The following is an 18,088-nucleotide window of genomic DNA, read 5'->3' as shown; positions in this document are numbered from 1 at the left end:
CTCAATGTTTCCACAGCTATTCTGTCTTCCTTCAAGTTACTTTTCTACTTGTTCATCTATCCAGTTTCTTTGATTCATGAAATAGTCTTCTCTTGCATCTTAACCCTTTATCTCTCTGGAGTCTTCCTTTCCACTCATTAATACTTTTCCATTTTAAAATAAACCTGATCCAACCTTTCTGTCTTCTCTACCAACCTTGCTCAGCCATGACCAATTTCAGAGTTTATATTTACCCCCTATATGAATTTATTTCCAATTCTGTTTCTCTCTAACACTCTAACCTCATCTGTTCATTTGCATGCTAAACATCTATACCTAAACATCTTGTTGGTAAATGAATACCCATCCTCCCCCAGCTACTGCCATTCAATTTACTGACAATTATTACCAGTTCTTCTTGAGTAACAGATGTCCCACTAGTCTGACTTCCATTACCCTCACTCAGACCCTTAACACATTCAGCTAGATTACCAAAAAATCTAATTGGTTTCTCTGTTCTCTAGCTCCTTTCAATATTCTTATATGCTACAGCCAGATGAACCTTCCTGAACAACAGGTTTTATTTTTTTCCCCAACTCAAACTATTTCCCAACTACCAACTATTTTCAACTCCTTTGACTAATACGTAAGGTTAGTATTTTTCATACATTTCATATCAAATATCGTATCACCATCACTTTACACACCTATGTTCCACTGCTTGTGCTATCTGTATTCCAGGGACTGGAGTCTACCCCTGATCCCTATCTCCATATAGCTCAATTTTACATATTCCTTAAGGTAAAATGTTACATTCTCTGGACATCTCATTTCCTCAGCTGAAAGTAGTTTTCCCTGCCCTGAATTCTTTTTATACTGTAGATCATTAAAGAAGTTATAATTCTATGTCTTGAAATTATTATTTATGCACATATTTATCCTTTTAGATTTTACTGCTCCTGAAAGGATCCATTTGCAGTACAGAATTATTTCCCCAAAGAAAATGACCAGGATTTTTAGATACAGAAAGAACTTTATACTCTTCAAATGAAAAAAGACTAAGACACTTTTGAGAAGGAAAAGTTCCGTAGTGCAGGTAATCACACCCACAAGATTAGTTTTATAAATATGTGAAACTGAGGTTTTTAGGGGAGAGAGTAGCTGCATACATTAACTGGTTAAGAATACTGGATTCAGAATGCACATGCTCACTCTCAACTGATCCAGAAGTATTTGAAAAGTACATCACAGAATTAGAAAAGTATTATAAGTCACAAAATATGGTCTCAGATTCTTCTTTCCCTCAGTGAGACAGAGGGGTCATAGATGTACAAAGTGGTCTAGGCATCTAGATCCTGACAGGTAAATAACTTTAGAAATCCTAAAACCCACCTTACCATGTCTTAGGCAATAGGACAAATCCAAACAAGTACAACAAGAACATGGTAACAGTCATCCCATCAACCACCCAGAATTATGGAGAATTCCTTTCGGTTATTTCTGAGACTACAGATCCCCATTACTGCTTTATATAGGAAGGTTTCTAAGCTTCATTAGGATTAATTAACTTAACACTATTACCCTTTAAAATCATGCTTGAACTTGGTACATACCTATGAATTTAAGTTCCTGCTTTGTTAGTGTAGAACTGTCATCTCTGTCTAAAGAAAAGACACACTTTAATTTAAAATTTTTAATAACCAGTTCCTAAAAACTACCATAAGAAGTTGAGAAATTTAAAACACTATGGGGGGGGGGGGGATGGGACAGGAATCAGTAGGGTTAAAGTAAAACAAAACAACAAAAAAAACTGGAAAATTTAAGTTATTATAAATTTGTTTTTGCTAAAATAAAAAGGCAGCACTCTAAATAAAGAGACTGTTAATAGCATTACCATTTAATTAATTTAAAAGTAATTCTTACAAATTCATTAGCATTTATACTAATGCCTTCCCTTTTCAGGTTCTCTCTTATAGTTTCAATGAAACTCCTGTAAGTTCATTTTGCTTTGTAGTAGTTAACATGCATACTGAAAATTACGTTTTCTTCCCAGTGCTGATTCACCATCCAAATGTTAATATCCTTCTGTGTTTATCACTTAAGATGAAGCCTATCTTCCAGAAGCTTAGAGTGATCCAAGAGATAAATACCTTGGCTGATTTGAAATGGAAAAAACCGTACCATCTTATGGACAATATATGTCTTCTACTACTTAGCAAGGCTATACAGTATTAGCCAAATTCCTTCCGGCATAGGAACAAACACTGGAACAAACAGTAGCATTTGCTGCATCCTGGAATGTAACAATGTACTGCATAAAAATAAAGAATACGGCCTTCTACATCACGTAAGAAGGAAAAACAAGTCTACTGTGATTAAAAAGAAATTAGATCTAGAATCATCTAGATCTATGGTTCTCAATCTCCCTACTGTTCACAGCAACAGCTCCTCCTATCACTAATACCTCATTACGTGCAGTGAATCTCAAATGATTAATAGGCTGTGGTGATGTCTGAAAATTGCTCATCTCTGTTCTCAGATCCCTACACCTTCTTAATGCTTCCCTGAAATGAAAAGGGGGCACATGTAAACAGCAAAGATCTAGTTTCCTACAAACTATTATGACAAACCTCAGTAGGATTCCATTCTTGAGGAAGAACGTTCATTCCTAAAATCAATTAGCATTCATGCTTATTCTAAATCCTATAGCAGATATTTATGAATAACTGGTTGACATTACTTTGCCTCCTCCATCAAATGAGATTTGTTTAATGAGCATGGTCATGACAAACCAGAAGTACCATAATTAAAGAAAATTTAAAAGCATAGTAAATGGGGCACAGAAATCAATTAGCAATATACTGCTGTGAAAACAGATCTAAGCACTTTAGCTACTTTAATCTACTATTTCAAAATTATATTAAAAATAGGAATTGCCAAGATAAACAAATGAAGCAAATGCATTATTGTAGGAAGAACCAAGTTACTACTCTTGAGAGAAACAAGACTGCCTAATGCAAAGTTTAATTTCCAAAGAAAACGAACATATTACCAAGAATATATGAAAACTCTTCCAGGACTATGTAGCAACTGACAATGATTTATTCATTCAATATTTATGGAGCATCAAGTAGATGATGAGCTAAATACCAATGAAATAAAGATGAATAAAACCCAACCCCTACTGTAAATGAGTTTATAGTCTAGTAAGAAAAACTTGTAAATAAATAAATTGTTAAACAACCTAAAAAGCACTAGAGTAAAATCACACCTGAAACAGAACAATTAGAACCAGGCAGATGAGATGTTAGTTTGCAACTGGACTATGAAAAGCAAACCATAATCCCCATATTCATATTATTTGTTTCATCATTTTAAATACACCTACTAGATGAAACCAAGAAGTCACACTTACACTTTAGAGGCATCATGAAATCTAAATTCTCCTAGTCAAGCTGGCTAGCTCCCAGGCACCACCATAAAACCAAATGTCACAAAATATAAGGCACTTCACTCCACGGGCACACCTATTTAAAGTTTACCTTCCATATAGTGTTCTTTAAAATATTTAAATGACTGTTTTGTCTTTCCAAATTGTTGTAAAAGTTCCCAAAATGTGCTAACAGAGTTTTACGTTTTATCTTTCTCCTACCTGTTCTCTTTTTCCTTTATTGAGACAGTAATTTTAATATTATTTCTCCTAAATTTCTCTGGTCACATAAAATTCATCCCACTGTGCCTAATTTGTTTTTTGGTTTTTATTTAGACTGGTTGAAGTGTTTTCCTAAATGTGTTTTTCTCTATATTGATGATAATATTTCCTTATCAGAAAGTACCAATTTTGGGGCACGTGGATGGCTCAGTCAGCTAAGCGTCTGACTGGCTCAGGTCATGATCTCACGGTTCATGGGTTCGAACACCGCATCAGGCTCTGTGCTCTGTGCTGACAGTCTGGAGACTGCCTGCTTCAGAGCCTTTCTCTATCTCTTTCAAAAATAAAAACATTAGGGGCGCCTGGGTGGCGCAGTCGGTTAAGCGTCCGACTTCAGCCAGGTCACGATCTCACGGTCCGTGAGTTCAAGCCCCGCGTCAGGCTCTGGGCTGATGGCTCGGAGCCTGGAGCCTGCTTCCGATTCTGTGTCTCCCTCTCTCTCTGCTCCTCCACCGTTCATGCTCTGCCTCTCTCTGTCCCAAAAATAAATAAAAAACGTTGAAAAAAAAAAAAAAAAAAAAAAAAAAAAAAATAAAAACATTAAAAATTTTTTTTTCAAAAGTTTATGGAATAATTTTACACACACACCCAGAAGAGCAACCACCATTAAGTCCTAGGTTCCTCTCTGAGAAATACTAAATTAAGATGTAGCTTAACACATAATGCCCATGACTATTAATTAATACACAATATTTCCTACAATATTAGCTACAAGTATGTTATACTAATGCAGAATAAAGTTGGGAAGAAGAGATAAGGCAGATTATGAAAACTCCACGTGCCATGCTGAAAAATATTAATTTTATCTCAAAAATACCAGATAATTCTTTGAGGATTTAAGTAAGACAGTGACACAATCTGATTTGCATTAGAAAAATTTTTTAATGTTTATTTTTGAGAGAGAGAGAGAAAAAGACAGAGTGCGAGCGAGAGAAGGGGAGAGAGAGAGGGAGACACAGAATCTGAAGCAGGTGCCAGGCTCTGAGCTGTCAGCATAGAGCCCAACGCACGGCTAGAACTCACACACCATGAGATCATGACCTGAGCCAAAATTGGACACTTGAGCCACCCAGGTGCCCCTGATTTGCATTTTTAAATTTTTTTTTTTAAGTTTATTTATTTTTGAGACAGAGAGAGACAGAGCATGAACAGAGGAGGGTCAGAGAGAGGGAGACACAGAATCTGAAACAGGCTCCAGGCTCCGAGATGTCAGCACAGAGCCCGACGCGGGGCTCGAACTCACGGACTGTGAGATCATGACCTGAGCCGAAGTCGGACGCTCAACCAACTGAGCCACCCAGGCGCCCCATGAAAAACTTTTAAAAATAAAATGATAACCAAGAAAATTAGAAGTCACGATGAGCCTAGTTTAACTCCGTAGCATAACAGAGTTAGGTGGCTAAATCCCATACAGAGATAACGAACACAAAAGAAGGAGCAGGCTTTGAATGGGAATGTAAGAGGAACAGAGATTTATTAATTTGTTGGAAATGGACTTGGAACTCAAGAGATAACTCGATATTTAGATGAACAGATTTGGGAATCTAATGATCATCAATGATCGCTAAAGCTATAGATATGTGTTACAACATTTTCTAAGAGAATATGTGCAGGAGGAGAAGTAAAAAAAAAAAGAAGAGAGAGAGAGAGAGAGAGAGAGAAAGAGAATACTGGGAATACAACAAAGAATACTCAAAATCATAAAAGATACCCATATGCCCTCATAAAGAAAGCTATAGCTGTAAAGGCCTATTAAAAAAAACAACAACAAAAAACCTAGGGGTGCCCAGGTGGCTTGGCTGGTTAAGCGCCTCAGGTCATGACCTCACGGTTTGTGAGTTGGGAGCCCAGCTTTGGGGTCGCTGCTGTTAGCGCAGAGTCTGCTTCATATCCTCTGTCCTCCTCTCTCTTTGCCCCTCCCATGTTTGTGCACTCTCTCTTTTGATCTCAAAAATGAATAAACATTTTAAGAAATTAAAAAATAAATAAAATTTTAAATCAATAATCTTCCGGTTTAGAAACTAGGAAAAAAAGCAAACTAAACAGAAGCAAGCAGAAGGATGGAAATAATAAACAGCAGAAATGGAATAAAAACAGGAACACTTTTAGAGAAAATGTTAAATGTTAAAAGCTGGTTTAAAAGATGAACAGAACTGACCAATCTTTCAGAATGACAAAGAAAACAGAAGACTCAAATTACTGAAATCAGGAATGAAAGGGGATTGTAAGGATATCCACCTTATCAAATTAAAAAGATTATAAAGAGAATACTATGATAACTGTATGCAAACAAATTAAAAAATGCAGGTGAAATGGGCAAATTCTTTGGGGGGAGGGGGGAAGACTCCTAAAAACATAAAATTTTCAAGAATGGACACACAGAAAATAGAAATAGTCATTTCTCCAAAGAAGATCTAGAAATGGCCAGTAAGAGCATGAAAAGATGTTAATATCATTAGTCATTAGGAAAAAGCAATTCAAAACCACAATGAGACACCACACCAGCTTGGATAGCTATGATTTAAAAAAAAAAGAAAGAAAATAACAAATCTTGGTGAGGACTGAAGAAGTTGGAACCCTCATAGATTGCTAATAGGAATGTAAAATACTACAAATGCTATGGGAAACAGTATTGCAGTTTCTAAAACATTAAATACAGAGTTACCATATGACCTAGCAATTCTACTCCCAAGAATATACCCAAGACAAATAAAGACACATATCCACACCAAAACTTGTACATGAATGTTCACAGCAGCATCTTTCATCCTATCCAAGAAGCACAAAACAACAATGTCCACCAACCAATGAACAGATAAAATATGGAATATTCATACAATGTGTTATTCAGTCATAAATGAAGAATGAAGTACGGATGCATGCTACAACACAGATAAACCGCATGCTTAAATGGCCCCCTGCTGTACAATTCCCTCTATATGAAATGTCCAGAACAGGCAAATCCATAGAGACAGAAAGGAGAGTAGTGATTCCCGGGTGATTTTGCAGGGAAGAGGGGCTTAGGGGTATATATGATTTCTTTTTGGTTTGATGAAAATGTTCTGGAATTAGTGGTGACAGTTAATACAACATTGTGAATATACTAAAAATGTCCGAATTGTATACTTTTAAACAGCTTAAAACGGTAACTTTTATGTTGTGTGAATTTTGTCTCATTAAAAATTTAGGGGGGAAACGAGATAATGAGATAATGGAGAAGTAGAAAAAACCACCATTTACTCTGACACAGAAAAGAATGAAACAGGGTAAGGGAATGTGCTTTTTATACACGCACACTTTCAGAATAGAGCAGAGGAATGATAAATGTGAAAATCAGGACAGTAGTTAAACTTTGGGGAATACAGTGGTAAAGAGCATGCACTAGGTTCAACAACATTAGTAACATTCTATTTCTTAAATTGGTGAAAGGTTCCTGAGTATTTATTATTGCATGCTACAGAGCTTACATATATTGCTTAAAACGTATCAAATATTTCATAAATTGGAAAAGGATCTATGAAAATATGGCAAAATATTAACAGATGTTAAATTAGTAATAAATTCATGATGTGTATCAGTCTCTGTACTTTCCATAATTCTGAAATATTTTATTTAAAAGAAAGAGGAGAATGTTGTAGTGTATACAAAAAGGTTCAAAACAGAGTGGCCAACAATTATTCTGCAAGGAATTGGCAACCCAACTAGTCACTAGCAGTTTAAGAGAGAAAAGTTAACAAAAAGGGTACTAAAGCCAAAAATACTTCATAAATGCACGTGCTAATGAAACCTAATTTTGGAAACAATTTATGTAATACCTTCTGGCATACTGATTTTGCATCCTGCAACTATACTGAATTTGCTTATTAGTTCTAACAGTTTTCTGATGAAGTCTTTAGGGTTTTCTATATATAATATGTCATCTGAAAATAGTTTAACTTCTTTTTCCATCTGGATACCTTTTATTTCTTTTACTTGCTTAACTGCTCTGGTTAGGACTCCCAGTACTATGTTGAATAAAAGTGGTGAGTGGACGTTCTTGTCTTGTTCCTGATCTTAGAGGAAAATCTTTCGGTTTTTCACTGTCAAGTATGATGCTAGCTGTGAGCTTGTCACACATGGCTTTTATTATGTTGAGGTATATTCCCCTTTTATACCCATTTCGTTGATAGTTTTTTTATCATAACTGGATGTTGACTTTTGTAAAGTACTTTTTATCTACTTAGATGACCGTATAATTCTGTCCTTCATTTTGTTATGTGGTGTGTCTCACATGAACTGATTTGCAGGTGTTGAACCATCCTTGCATCCCTGGAATAAATCCCATTTGATCATGGTGTATGGTACATTTTAAAAAATGTTTATTTATTTTCAAAGAGTATACATGTGTGTAAATGGGAAAGGGGCAGGGAGAGGAGAGGGAGAATCCCAAGCAGGCTCTGTGGCGTGGCTTTGGAGCCTGGTGTGGGGCTTGATCTCAGAAACCGTGAGATCATGACCCAAGCCTAAATCAAGAGTTGGATGCTTAACTGACTAAGCCACCCAGGCGCCCCACTGCACAATAGTTATAATGCGTTATTGAATTTGTTTTGCTGATATTTTGTTGAGGATTCTTACATCTATGTTCATCAGGGATACAGGCCTGTAATTCCCTTCTTTTGTGGTGCCCTGGTCTGGTTTTGGTATCAGGGTAATGCTGGCCTAGTAAAATGAGTTTGGAAGAGTTTTGCCACTTCTATCTTTTGGAAAAGTGTGAGAAAGACTGATCTTACTTCTTCTTTGAATGTCTGGTAGAATTCACCAGTGTAGCCATCTGATCATGGAATTTTGTTTGTTGGGAGGTTTTTGATTACTGATTCAATTTCATTACTAGTAATCAGTCTATTCAGATTTTTCATTTCATCATGATTCAGTCTTAGAAGGTAATATGCTTCTAGGAATCCACCCATTTCTTCTAGGTTATCCCTTTTGTTGGTATGTATAATTATTCACAGTGCTCTGTAATGACCCTTTGTATTTCTGTGGTATCAGCTGTAATCTCCTCTTCCATTTCTGATTTTATTTAAGTCCTCTTTTGTCTTGGTTGAGTCAAAAGGTTTGTCAATCTTCTTTATCTTTTCAAAGAACCAGATCTTAGTTTCACTGATCTTTTCTATTGTCTTTTTAAGTCTCTATTTCTGTTCTAATTTTTGTTATTTCCCTCCTACCAACTCAAGATGTCATTTGTTCTTCTTTTTCTAGTGTCTTGAGGTATAAAGCTACATTGCAGTTTTTGTTTCTTGAGGTAGGCATTAATTGCTATGAACTTTCCTCTTAGTACTGTTTTTGCTGCAACCAATAATTTTGGTATGTTACATTTCCATTTTTATCTCAAGGCGTCTTTTTATTTCTCTTTTGATTTTTTTCTCTAACCCATTAATTATTCAGTAACAATGTTGTTCAATCTTGACATATTTGTGAATGTTCCAGTTTTCTGCTTGCAATTAATTTCTAGTTCCATATCATCGTGTTCAGAAAAGATGGGTGATAGAATTTCAATCTTCTTAAATTTATTAAGACTTGTTTAATGGTTTAACATATGATATGTCCTGGAATACGTTCCATGTGCACTTGAGAAGAATGTACATTCTTGTGTTTTTAAATGGATGTTCTATAAATTATCTGTGCAAGTCCATCCTGTCTACTGTGCTGCCTACGGCTGGTATTTCTTTATTGACTTTCTGTTTCAGTGATCTATCCAATGATGTAATGAGGTGTTAAAGTCCCCTATTATTATTGTATTGCTGTTTCTCCCGTTAGGCATTAATATTTCTTTTACATACTTGGTTGCTCCTATATTGGGTACATAAATATTTATACATGTTATATCTTCTTGTTAGATTAAGCAGTAATACTCACTTGTAATAAGGCAGTTAAATAACCATGAAGCAGATATGGTAGGCAGATAATACCTCCCCCCACCCCAAAGATAAACCTGTGAGTATATTACCTTAAATAGCAAAAGGGACTAAACAAATGTATTTAAATTAAGAACGCTGAGAAAGACAGATTATCCTAGATTGTCTGAGAGAGCCCAATCAAATCATCCAAGTTGTCACAAAATTTGAATCTGAGAATCAGACAGGCATAAGCATAAGACAGACTCTACCCAACACTGATGGCTTTCAAGACAGAGGATGAGGCCGTTATGCAAAATAAGCAGGCAGCTTCTAGAAGTTGGAAATGGTAAGGAAACAGATTCTCTCCTATCACCTTAAAAAAAAAGAACAAAGCCTGCCAATACCCTGATTTTAACCCAGCAAGTCCATGTCAGACTTCTAACTTACAGACTGTAAGATAGTAAATGTATACTGTTTGACCATAGGAAATGACTGAATAAGATAAAACATAAATTCTTTTTTTATTCCTCTCTGACAAGTTTCAAGCTTTTTATTGCTTGATACTCAATATAATAAAGAAATAAAATATGTAAAGTCTAACATTTAACACCTCACACCCAGTAGTATGGTTACTATAAAAAGCAAACAAATGAGCAAAATAATAGGATGTGGAAAAATTGGAATCCTTGTGCGCTGGTGGCAGGAATATAAAATGGTGCACCCACTATGGAAAACAGTATGACACTCTGTTTTAAAATAGAACTACCATATGATCTAGCAATTGCATTTCTGGGTAAAATGAAGACTCAAAGAGATTACTTGCACATCTACATTCAAAGCAGCTTATTCATAATAATCAAAAGGTAGAAGCAATCTAAGTGTCTCTCAACAGATAAATGAATAAAGAAAATAACAGTATATACAACAATGGAATATTATTTAGCCTTAAAAAAAGGAAATTCGGATACATGCTATTACATGGATAAACCTGAAAGGCATTACTGCTAAGGGAAATAAGCCATTCACAAAAAGACAAATACTGTATGATTCTATTCTTATGAAGTATCTAGAACAGTCAAATAGATACAAACAGAAAGAACTGTAGTTGCTCTTGGCAGGGTGGAGAGGGAAAAGGAAAGCTGTTGGGTGAATAACTACAGAGTGCCAGTTTTACAAGATTAAAAACTCCTGGAGACTGGTTGTACAACAATGTGAATATAACATTCAAAAATGGTTTAAAACGGCAAATTTTATGTGTATTTTACAATTTAAAAAAATAAGCTAACACTTAAAAAAAAAAGTGAGAGAGAGAGAACACAAACATGGATTTTCCCAACTAAGTCCAAGTATTTCTCCCTCAAATCCTCATTAGGTTAAAATACCACTTCACCAGGCATCACTACTATTCTTCTCTTTGCAATAAAAAATATTAAGTCCAGAGCAACTATCAAGAAAAAGGAATTAAAAGCATCCAAATTGAAATGGAAGAAGTAAAACTGTCACTATTTCCAGGTGACATATTATTTATAGAAAACCCTAAAGATTCCACCAGTTAGAACTAATAAACAAATTCAGTAAAGTTGCAGGATAAAAAACCAACATACAAAAATCTGTTGTGTTTTTATACACTAAAAACAATCTACCAGAAAGAGAAATTAAGAAAACAATCCCATTTACAATTACATCAAAAAATAAAATATCTAGGAATAAATTTAATTAAGGGGGTGAAAGATCTGTATACTGAGAACTAGAAGACATGAACGAAACAAACTGAAGACACAAATAAATGGAAAGATATTCCACGTTTATGGATCAGAATAGTATCGTTTAAATGTCCATACTACTCAAAGCACTCTACAGATTCAGTGCAATCCCCTATCAAAATTCTAATAGTATTTCACAAAAGTAGAATAAACCCCAAATTTGTATGAAACCACAAAAGACCTTGAATAGCCAAAACAATTTTGAGAACAAAGAACAAAGCTGGATCCTTCATGCTCCCTGATTTCAAACTACATTACAAAGCCATAACAATCAAAACAATATGATATCAGCATAAGAACAGACACACAGATCAATGAACACAATGGAAAGCCCAGGAAAAAAACACATGCATGTAGAGTCAAGTTATTTACAAGGAGCCAAGAATATACAATGGGGAAAGGACAGTCTCTGATAAATGATGCTGGGAAAACTGAACTACATGCAAAAGAATGAAATTGGTCCACTACCTTACACTGTACACAAAAATTAACTCAAAATGGATTGCAGACTTGAATATAAGACCCTGAGCCATAAAACTTCTAGAAGAAAACATAGGCGGTAAGCTCCTTAACATGAATTATGATATTCTGGATTTGACCAAAGCCAAAAAAACCCCTCAAGTACATCAAACTAAAATGGCACTGCACAGCAAAGGAAACCATTAACAAAATAAAAAGGCAGTGCACTGAATGGGAGAAAATATTTGCAAATCATACGTCTGATAATATCCATGTATTGTTGGTTTGTTTTTTTTGAGAGAGAGAGAGAGAGAGAGAGAGAGAGAGAGAGAGACAGACGGTGGGAGGGAGGGGGCAGAGGAAGAGAGGGTGGGAGGGAGGGAGGGAGGAACTAAAAGAAAGTGAAAGAGGGAGGGAGGAAGAGAAAGCGAAAAAGGAAGGAAGAAAAGGAGGGAGGGAGGGAGGGAGGGAGGGAGGGAGGGAGAGAGAGAGAGTGAATGAATGAATCTTAAGCAGATTCCACAATCAGCATGGAACCCAGCATGGGGCTCAATCTTACCACCTTACAGTCGTGACTTGAGCCAAAATCAAGAGTGTGCCGTTCAACCGACTGAGCCACCAGGCACCCCCAAAACATACTTTAAAAACCTCATATAATTCAATAACAAAAAAATCCTCAAACCATCTGGTTTTGATGGATATTTTTCCAAAGACAATGTAGAGGTGGCCAAAAGACATCACCTCATATCTGTCAGAACTGCTATTATCAAAAAGTTAAGAAATCATAGGATGCGGAGAAAAGGGAACCCTTGTGTACTGTTGGTGGGAATGTAAAATGGTGGAGCCACTATGGAAAAGTTTGAAGTTCTTCAAAAAATTAAAAGTTGAACATATATCCAGTAATTCCACTTCTGGATATTTATCCAAAGAAAATGAAAACACTAATTTGAGAAAATACGTGCACCCCATGTTCACTGCAACATTATTTACAAATAGCCAAGACGTGGAAACAACCTAAATGTCCATCAATGGGTGAACAGTAATGAAAATGTGCTATATATACATACGACAGAATATTATTTAGCTATAAAAATGAACAAAATTTTGCCATTTGTGACAAAGTGATGGACCTTAATGGCATTATGCCAAGTGAAGTTAAGTCAGATAGAAAAGAAAAAGATAAATACTATATGATCTCAAATATGGAATCTAAAACAAAACAAAATCCAAAATACTCCAGGCTCATGAATATAGAAAACAGACTGGTGGTTGCTTAGGTAAACAGAAGCAAGAGAGGAGGCAAAAGGGGTGAAGGAGGTCAAGAGGTACAAACTTCTAGATATAAAATAAAATAAAGGAAGATATAAAAAAAAACATTATTTATTTCATGTTTCAAAATTATGTGACTAAGAACACACAAATATCTGACTATACTACCACAGTGTTCTCTCTCAAACACAATCTTTTAAAGAAACACAAAATTTTAAAGAAAACCTGTGTTCATTCTATTAATCCCAGGACATTAATTTCATTCACCTATAGAGAAAAACATGACAACTGTCCCATTAAATTGACATATTCCAGTACTTTGTTGGCCAACAATGGCAAAGGATTTATGTGACAATTCATTCACAATCGCTCCCCACAAAATCTACTTTCTTATTATTCCAAGTATACGCTTTTCAAACTTTCTTTATGTCTCTAAAACTCTAATATTCCAAAATTAGACAGCCAAATTTATGCAAACTGAAAAAGATGTTAAACCTCTTCTGTTTTTATGCTTCCCTACCAAAGAATAGTAACATATTTAGTTTATTTTCAGGAATGCTTCCAATCCCTTTTTCCTCTAGATACCTAAAGTTCAAGAGTTCCATGTTATCTGGAGAATTCACTGAGAGTCTGCAATTCCGGTTACACAGGGCAGCAAAGATTATAAATAAAGATACTCATTAATAAAATGATCATTTGTAAAATGGGTTTCCCATCCTGACCACCCCAACCCTCAGAATCAACACAAGTGTCCATGCCTTTTCATCATGCCACTGGTTTCTTGCTATAGATTTGTAAACATCTGACAATATACTCCAAATACAACACAAAGCGACTTGCAAATTAAACTACATTATCAAAATATGCAAGATTTCATGAAGTTAATAAAAATGTGCTCAAAAACCTCTTAGAATTACATAAACTATCTTGAGCAGGTAAGTTACGTCAGTTAATAACTGAAAACAAGCAACAAAAAGGACACTAGATTCAAAAGAGTTTTTTTGAACACCACATTTTCTTCAAAACCGAAGAATCACTCAAACATTACTGCAAACGTGACTCTCATTATAATTACACTGCAATATTGAAAAAAGCTAGCATTTGCCTCATGTCCTGATTTTAGAACCCAACTCTGCAGAAGATGCAACTCCCCTGTAAAAACCTGGTTCCAAATTAAGCATCATTTAAAAGGTTATCTTCCATTTATTCAGTATATAAAATATAGGGGCAATGCAGTAAAAGTATTCTACACAGTAACTTTTTTAAATCCCAAAAACAAAATTCACATTTCAAGTTGTGGAAGAAGGAGCTAATTCTTGACCTAAGTACCAATTACTAACTGCACTGCCACAAGAGAGCTCAAAAGAACTAGAAAAACTATTTACAAAAATAGAAAAAAAAGAGTTTCATAAAGTTAGAACAACACTATTATCATTTTGCCTTCCAGAGAGACAATAAAAGCGAAACTGATGAACTATATTGACCTAGCATCCTCCTGTAGGCAATCTACAGAAAGTTCTCACTGAGGGGCTGAACAATTGCCTCACTGCAGAGCTGGGTTTCATTGTATCAATAGAACATGCAAGCTTTCAACCCGGGTTCTCTATAAAAGGCAACCTTTGTGATAAATGAACCACTAGAGAAGATTCTAATAAAACTTACCATTGTGTATTGCATTCAGCAACTCTGAGAAAGCTTTTAAGTAAGGAAAAAAGGACTTCAGGTTAAGATCATTCTCAAACACACAAAAGAAATACATAGGCATAGACTGAAACAGTATAATAAAATCTCAGTAAGTATCATGTATCATTGTTTGAATCATTAAAACTGTAAGCTTGGCTCAGTTTTTATATGGTATAAATTTCTAAATATTGTATTTCATTTGTCAATTTATTGTCACCTAATAAATTTAATATGTTAGATATATTGTCATAATAGTGACAAATTTTCTTAATACATATATAAAATTACTTTTAAAAAGATGTTTCATAGTCTATGTAATGTCTTTCTTGCTAAAGTATCTGTAGGATTCAATTCTGTAAAGGTAAATCGATCACAACAAATTCTACACTCAGCAGTATTTATTGTAAAGAAAAACTTCATTTTATCATCTAACCCAATCAAAAATTCTCATTTCCTAGACTTCAGTATAATAGTCTCGACATATATAGAGGTCAAAGCAAGAATTCTAATATCAACATACAAATATTAAAAAATTATATTAACATTAAGATTAGTGGGAACGAAATTCTAAAAATATTACTTCAACAGGGAACAGAAGTCACAAGAAACACCATATTAAAAAGCCAACAATACTTAAAATTTGGTCACAATTGGACTAATATGGATCCTGACCACAAGACAAGCAGCAAGTTAAGATATCTCTGTAGGAGAAAAAAAACCCAATTAAGAACCAACTGCATTATGGAAAATTAAAACTTAAGAGGTTCAGGGGTGGCATTATATAATAGGAAAAAAAACACTAAAGTAGAAGTCAAAAAGCCTGGGTTACCAACCCAGTTCGACAACTTACTAGCTGTTGGACAAGCTCCATCATGCCGATACTGCATGGAAATTTCTGTTGGGAGGGAGGAGAAAGGAATCAGGAGAAGTTGCCAGTGATTCGAGGGTAGAAAACGAAAATAGGCCAGAAAAACAAGGAAACATTCACCTCAAAGTCTAGCTGAGAAAGGCAAACAGAAGTGTGGGAATAGAAATTATAAACCAGTATCTGGCATGTGATAATGTGATGGGAAGAAGGACCAAACATGATGGAATTCTCACAACTCTTTGATGGGATAGTGCGGGAATGTGTACATGTGCATGTGTATACAAAGAATGAGGAAAAGGGGCGCCTGGCTGGCTCAGTTGGCCAATTTAGGGTAAGGTCATGATCTCACGGTTCGCGGGTTTGAGCCCCATGTCGGGCTCTGTGCTGACAGGTTAGAGCCTGGAGCCTGTATCTGATTCTGTGTCTCTGTCTCTCTCTGCCCCTCCCCCACTCACACTCCGTCTCTGTCTCTCTCTCTAAGATAAATAAACATTAAAAACAATTTTTTTAGAATTTTTAAATGTTTATTTATTATTGAGATACAGAGAGAGAGAGAGCATGAGCATGGGATGAGCAGAGAGAAAGAGGGAGACACAGAATCCAAAGCAGGCCCCAGGCTCTGAGCTGTTAGCACAAAGCCTGACACCGGGCTTGAATTCACAAACCTTGTGATCATGACCTGAGCCAAAGTCGGACGCTTAACCAAATGAGCCACCTAGGCGTCCCAACATTAAAAAACCTTTTAAAAAAAAAAGAGGAAAAGACATAAGGGCTTACAAATTAATCTGTGAAACAAGCGTGGAAGAAAAAATGGATTCATAATAAGAGGGAGTATAGTCAGCAATGTGATAAACTAATGTGTTTTATATAATTCATTAGACGAGAACAATTTGTCAAAAACATCTGAATTCTGTGGTCAATTGGACATTACAATTCAAGTACAAAAAATTAGTTTATATATGAGCAGAAATCTATGATTTTAATATAAAACTTGTCAAACTACACCCAGCTTACTTTCTTGTACCTTTCTTTCATTTTTGATGGCGATAATGAATGAATAAGCCATCACTCTTATTCTTCTGCTCCACCCAAATGAAGAGAACAAGCAGAGGATGACATAAGGCAATAAAACACTGCTAAAAGCAAAAGCTCCTGAGAAAATGAAAAATAAATTTCTGTATGGCATTCCAAAGGAAAAGCTAACTGACACAGGACTAAGTCTGTGACCCAAAGGACCTGGCCTGCTAACCAGGGAAACAACAGGTATTCCTCTGTGGCTAACACAGTTGGGCTTTTTTTAAAAGAAGAATATCTGGAAATTCTCTGGAATTACTTAACCAAAAATATGACTTCTAGGAATCATGTGTACAACAGAGCCTTCTAGGCAACCATCACTCACACATCTACACATATGCATATCTCAGAAGTCAAGTCCAATCATGGGCACCCTCCAAATAACTTGAAATAAGAAAGACAAAGCAAGGCAGAGGCAAGCAAGCACTCACTTTTAATCGTTCTAATGTTTTTTTAAAAAAGGAAAAAAACCTTCACATTAGCTACAGTTGAAAAACCAAACTTCTGATGAGTTTAATGAAGTCCTTTCCAGATGATACTGAAAAACTGAGACACGGTGGAAGAATTTGCCATCTTTAATGCTCACTAACAAATTCAAGTGAGATTTAAAAAAAGAGAGTGAGGGCTACTGAAAAGATTGAAATGGTACATTATAGAGAAATGGTAGTTGTCTGGAATGGTGCAGAAAAAGAACCAAAGGACACTCATAATACCAAAAGGATTTTCTCGGGGGGGGGGGGGGATAAACAGAATATGGCTATTCTGGCCTTTGATCTGGTACTTTTGCAAAAAGACCTACATAGTACAGGGCCAGCAAATTTTCAAATCATCAAAGACGAAAACAAAAATCAGAGGATTTTCTGAGGAAGCAAATTTCAAGGTATATTCTGGTCTTAGCAGCATCCAATATCCTATGATTTTCGTTTATGACCCAACATAATCAATATATATAAAACCATGAACTTGAGTCATTAAGATGGGTTTGAAGTATGTTCAATAACTGTTAAGTCTACTCTTGTGAATTTATTAATTACTTGTATCTTTATGATTCCCTTATTTGTTTACAGAATCAGACTATTCCTAATTAAAACATTTTACCAGGAAAAGACTTCTCAATTTCATTTTATTAACCTAAGTAGGATATAACATAAATAAGCATATATTGAACACAAACCCATTCATAGTTACATGGGCTCAAGTTAAACTTTCATAACCTTCACTTTTCAGTAGAAGTCAGAACAAACTTCTTTTTTCTTTTAAAATTTGTTAATGTTTTATTTATTGATTAATTTTTGAGAGACAGACAGAGCGTGAGTGGGGGAGGGGCAGAGGGAGAAGGAGACACAGAATCCGAAGCAGGCTCCAGGCTCTGAGCTGTCAGCACAAAGCCGGACATGGGGCTCAA

At 35.5% G+C, this 18,088-nt stretch overlaps 1 protein-coding gene across 13 annotated transcripts in view; it reads right to left on the bottom strand.

Moving 5' to 3' along the window:
* The window catches only part of MLLT10 (MLLT10 histone lysine methyltransferase DOT1L cofactor), a 234,949-nt gene that overhangs the window by 45,755 nt on the left and 171,106 nt on the right, over nucleotides 1–18,088 (bottom strand). For 8 of the 13 annotated variants that reach the window (XR_006219669.1, XM_042991194.1, XM_042991193.1 and 5 more), the window contains 3 exons: nucleotides 15,592–15,636; nucleotides 14,721–14,753; nucleotides 1,593–1,640 (listed from right to left, as the gene is read on the bottom strand). The exons of 1 other annotated variant lie outside the window; for it this stretch is intronic. Coding sequence is in view for 11 of the 12 variants with exons in the window: in XM_042991194.1 (XP_042847128.1) it covers nucleotides 1,593–1,640; nucleotides 14,721–14,753; nucleotides 15,592–15,636 (126 nt within the window). In the remaining variant the exon portion in view is untranslated. The remainder of the gene's footprint in view (nucleotides 1–1,592; nucleotides 1,641–14,720; nucleotides 14,754–15,591; nucleotides 15,637–18,088) is intronic. 4 more of the 13 variants (XM_042991196.1, XM_042991195.1, XM_042991198.1 and 1 more) reach the window with 4 other exon arrangements.

The sequence above is a fragment of the Panthera tigris genome, chromosome B4 (genome assembly GCF_018350195.1).
Source record: "Panthera tigris isolate Pti1 chromosome B4, P.tigris_Pti1_mat1.1, whole genome shotgun sequence".
In the NCBI taxonomy this organism is placed as follows: Eukaryota; Metazoa; Chordata; class Mammalia; order Carnivora; family Felidae; genus Panthera; species Panthera tigris.
The sequence above is the reverse complement of the archived record's forward strand: the minus strand, read 5'-3'. Positions and strand labels throughout refer to the sequence as shown.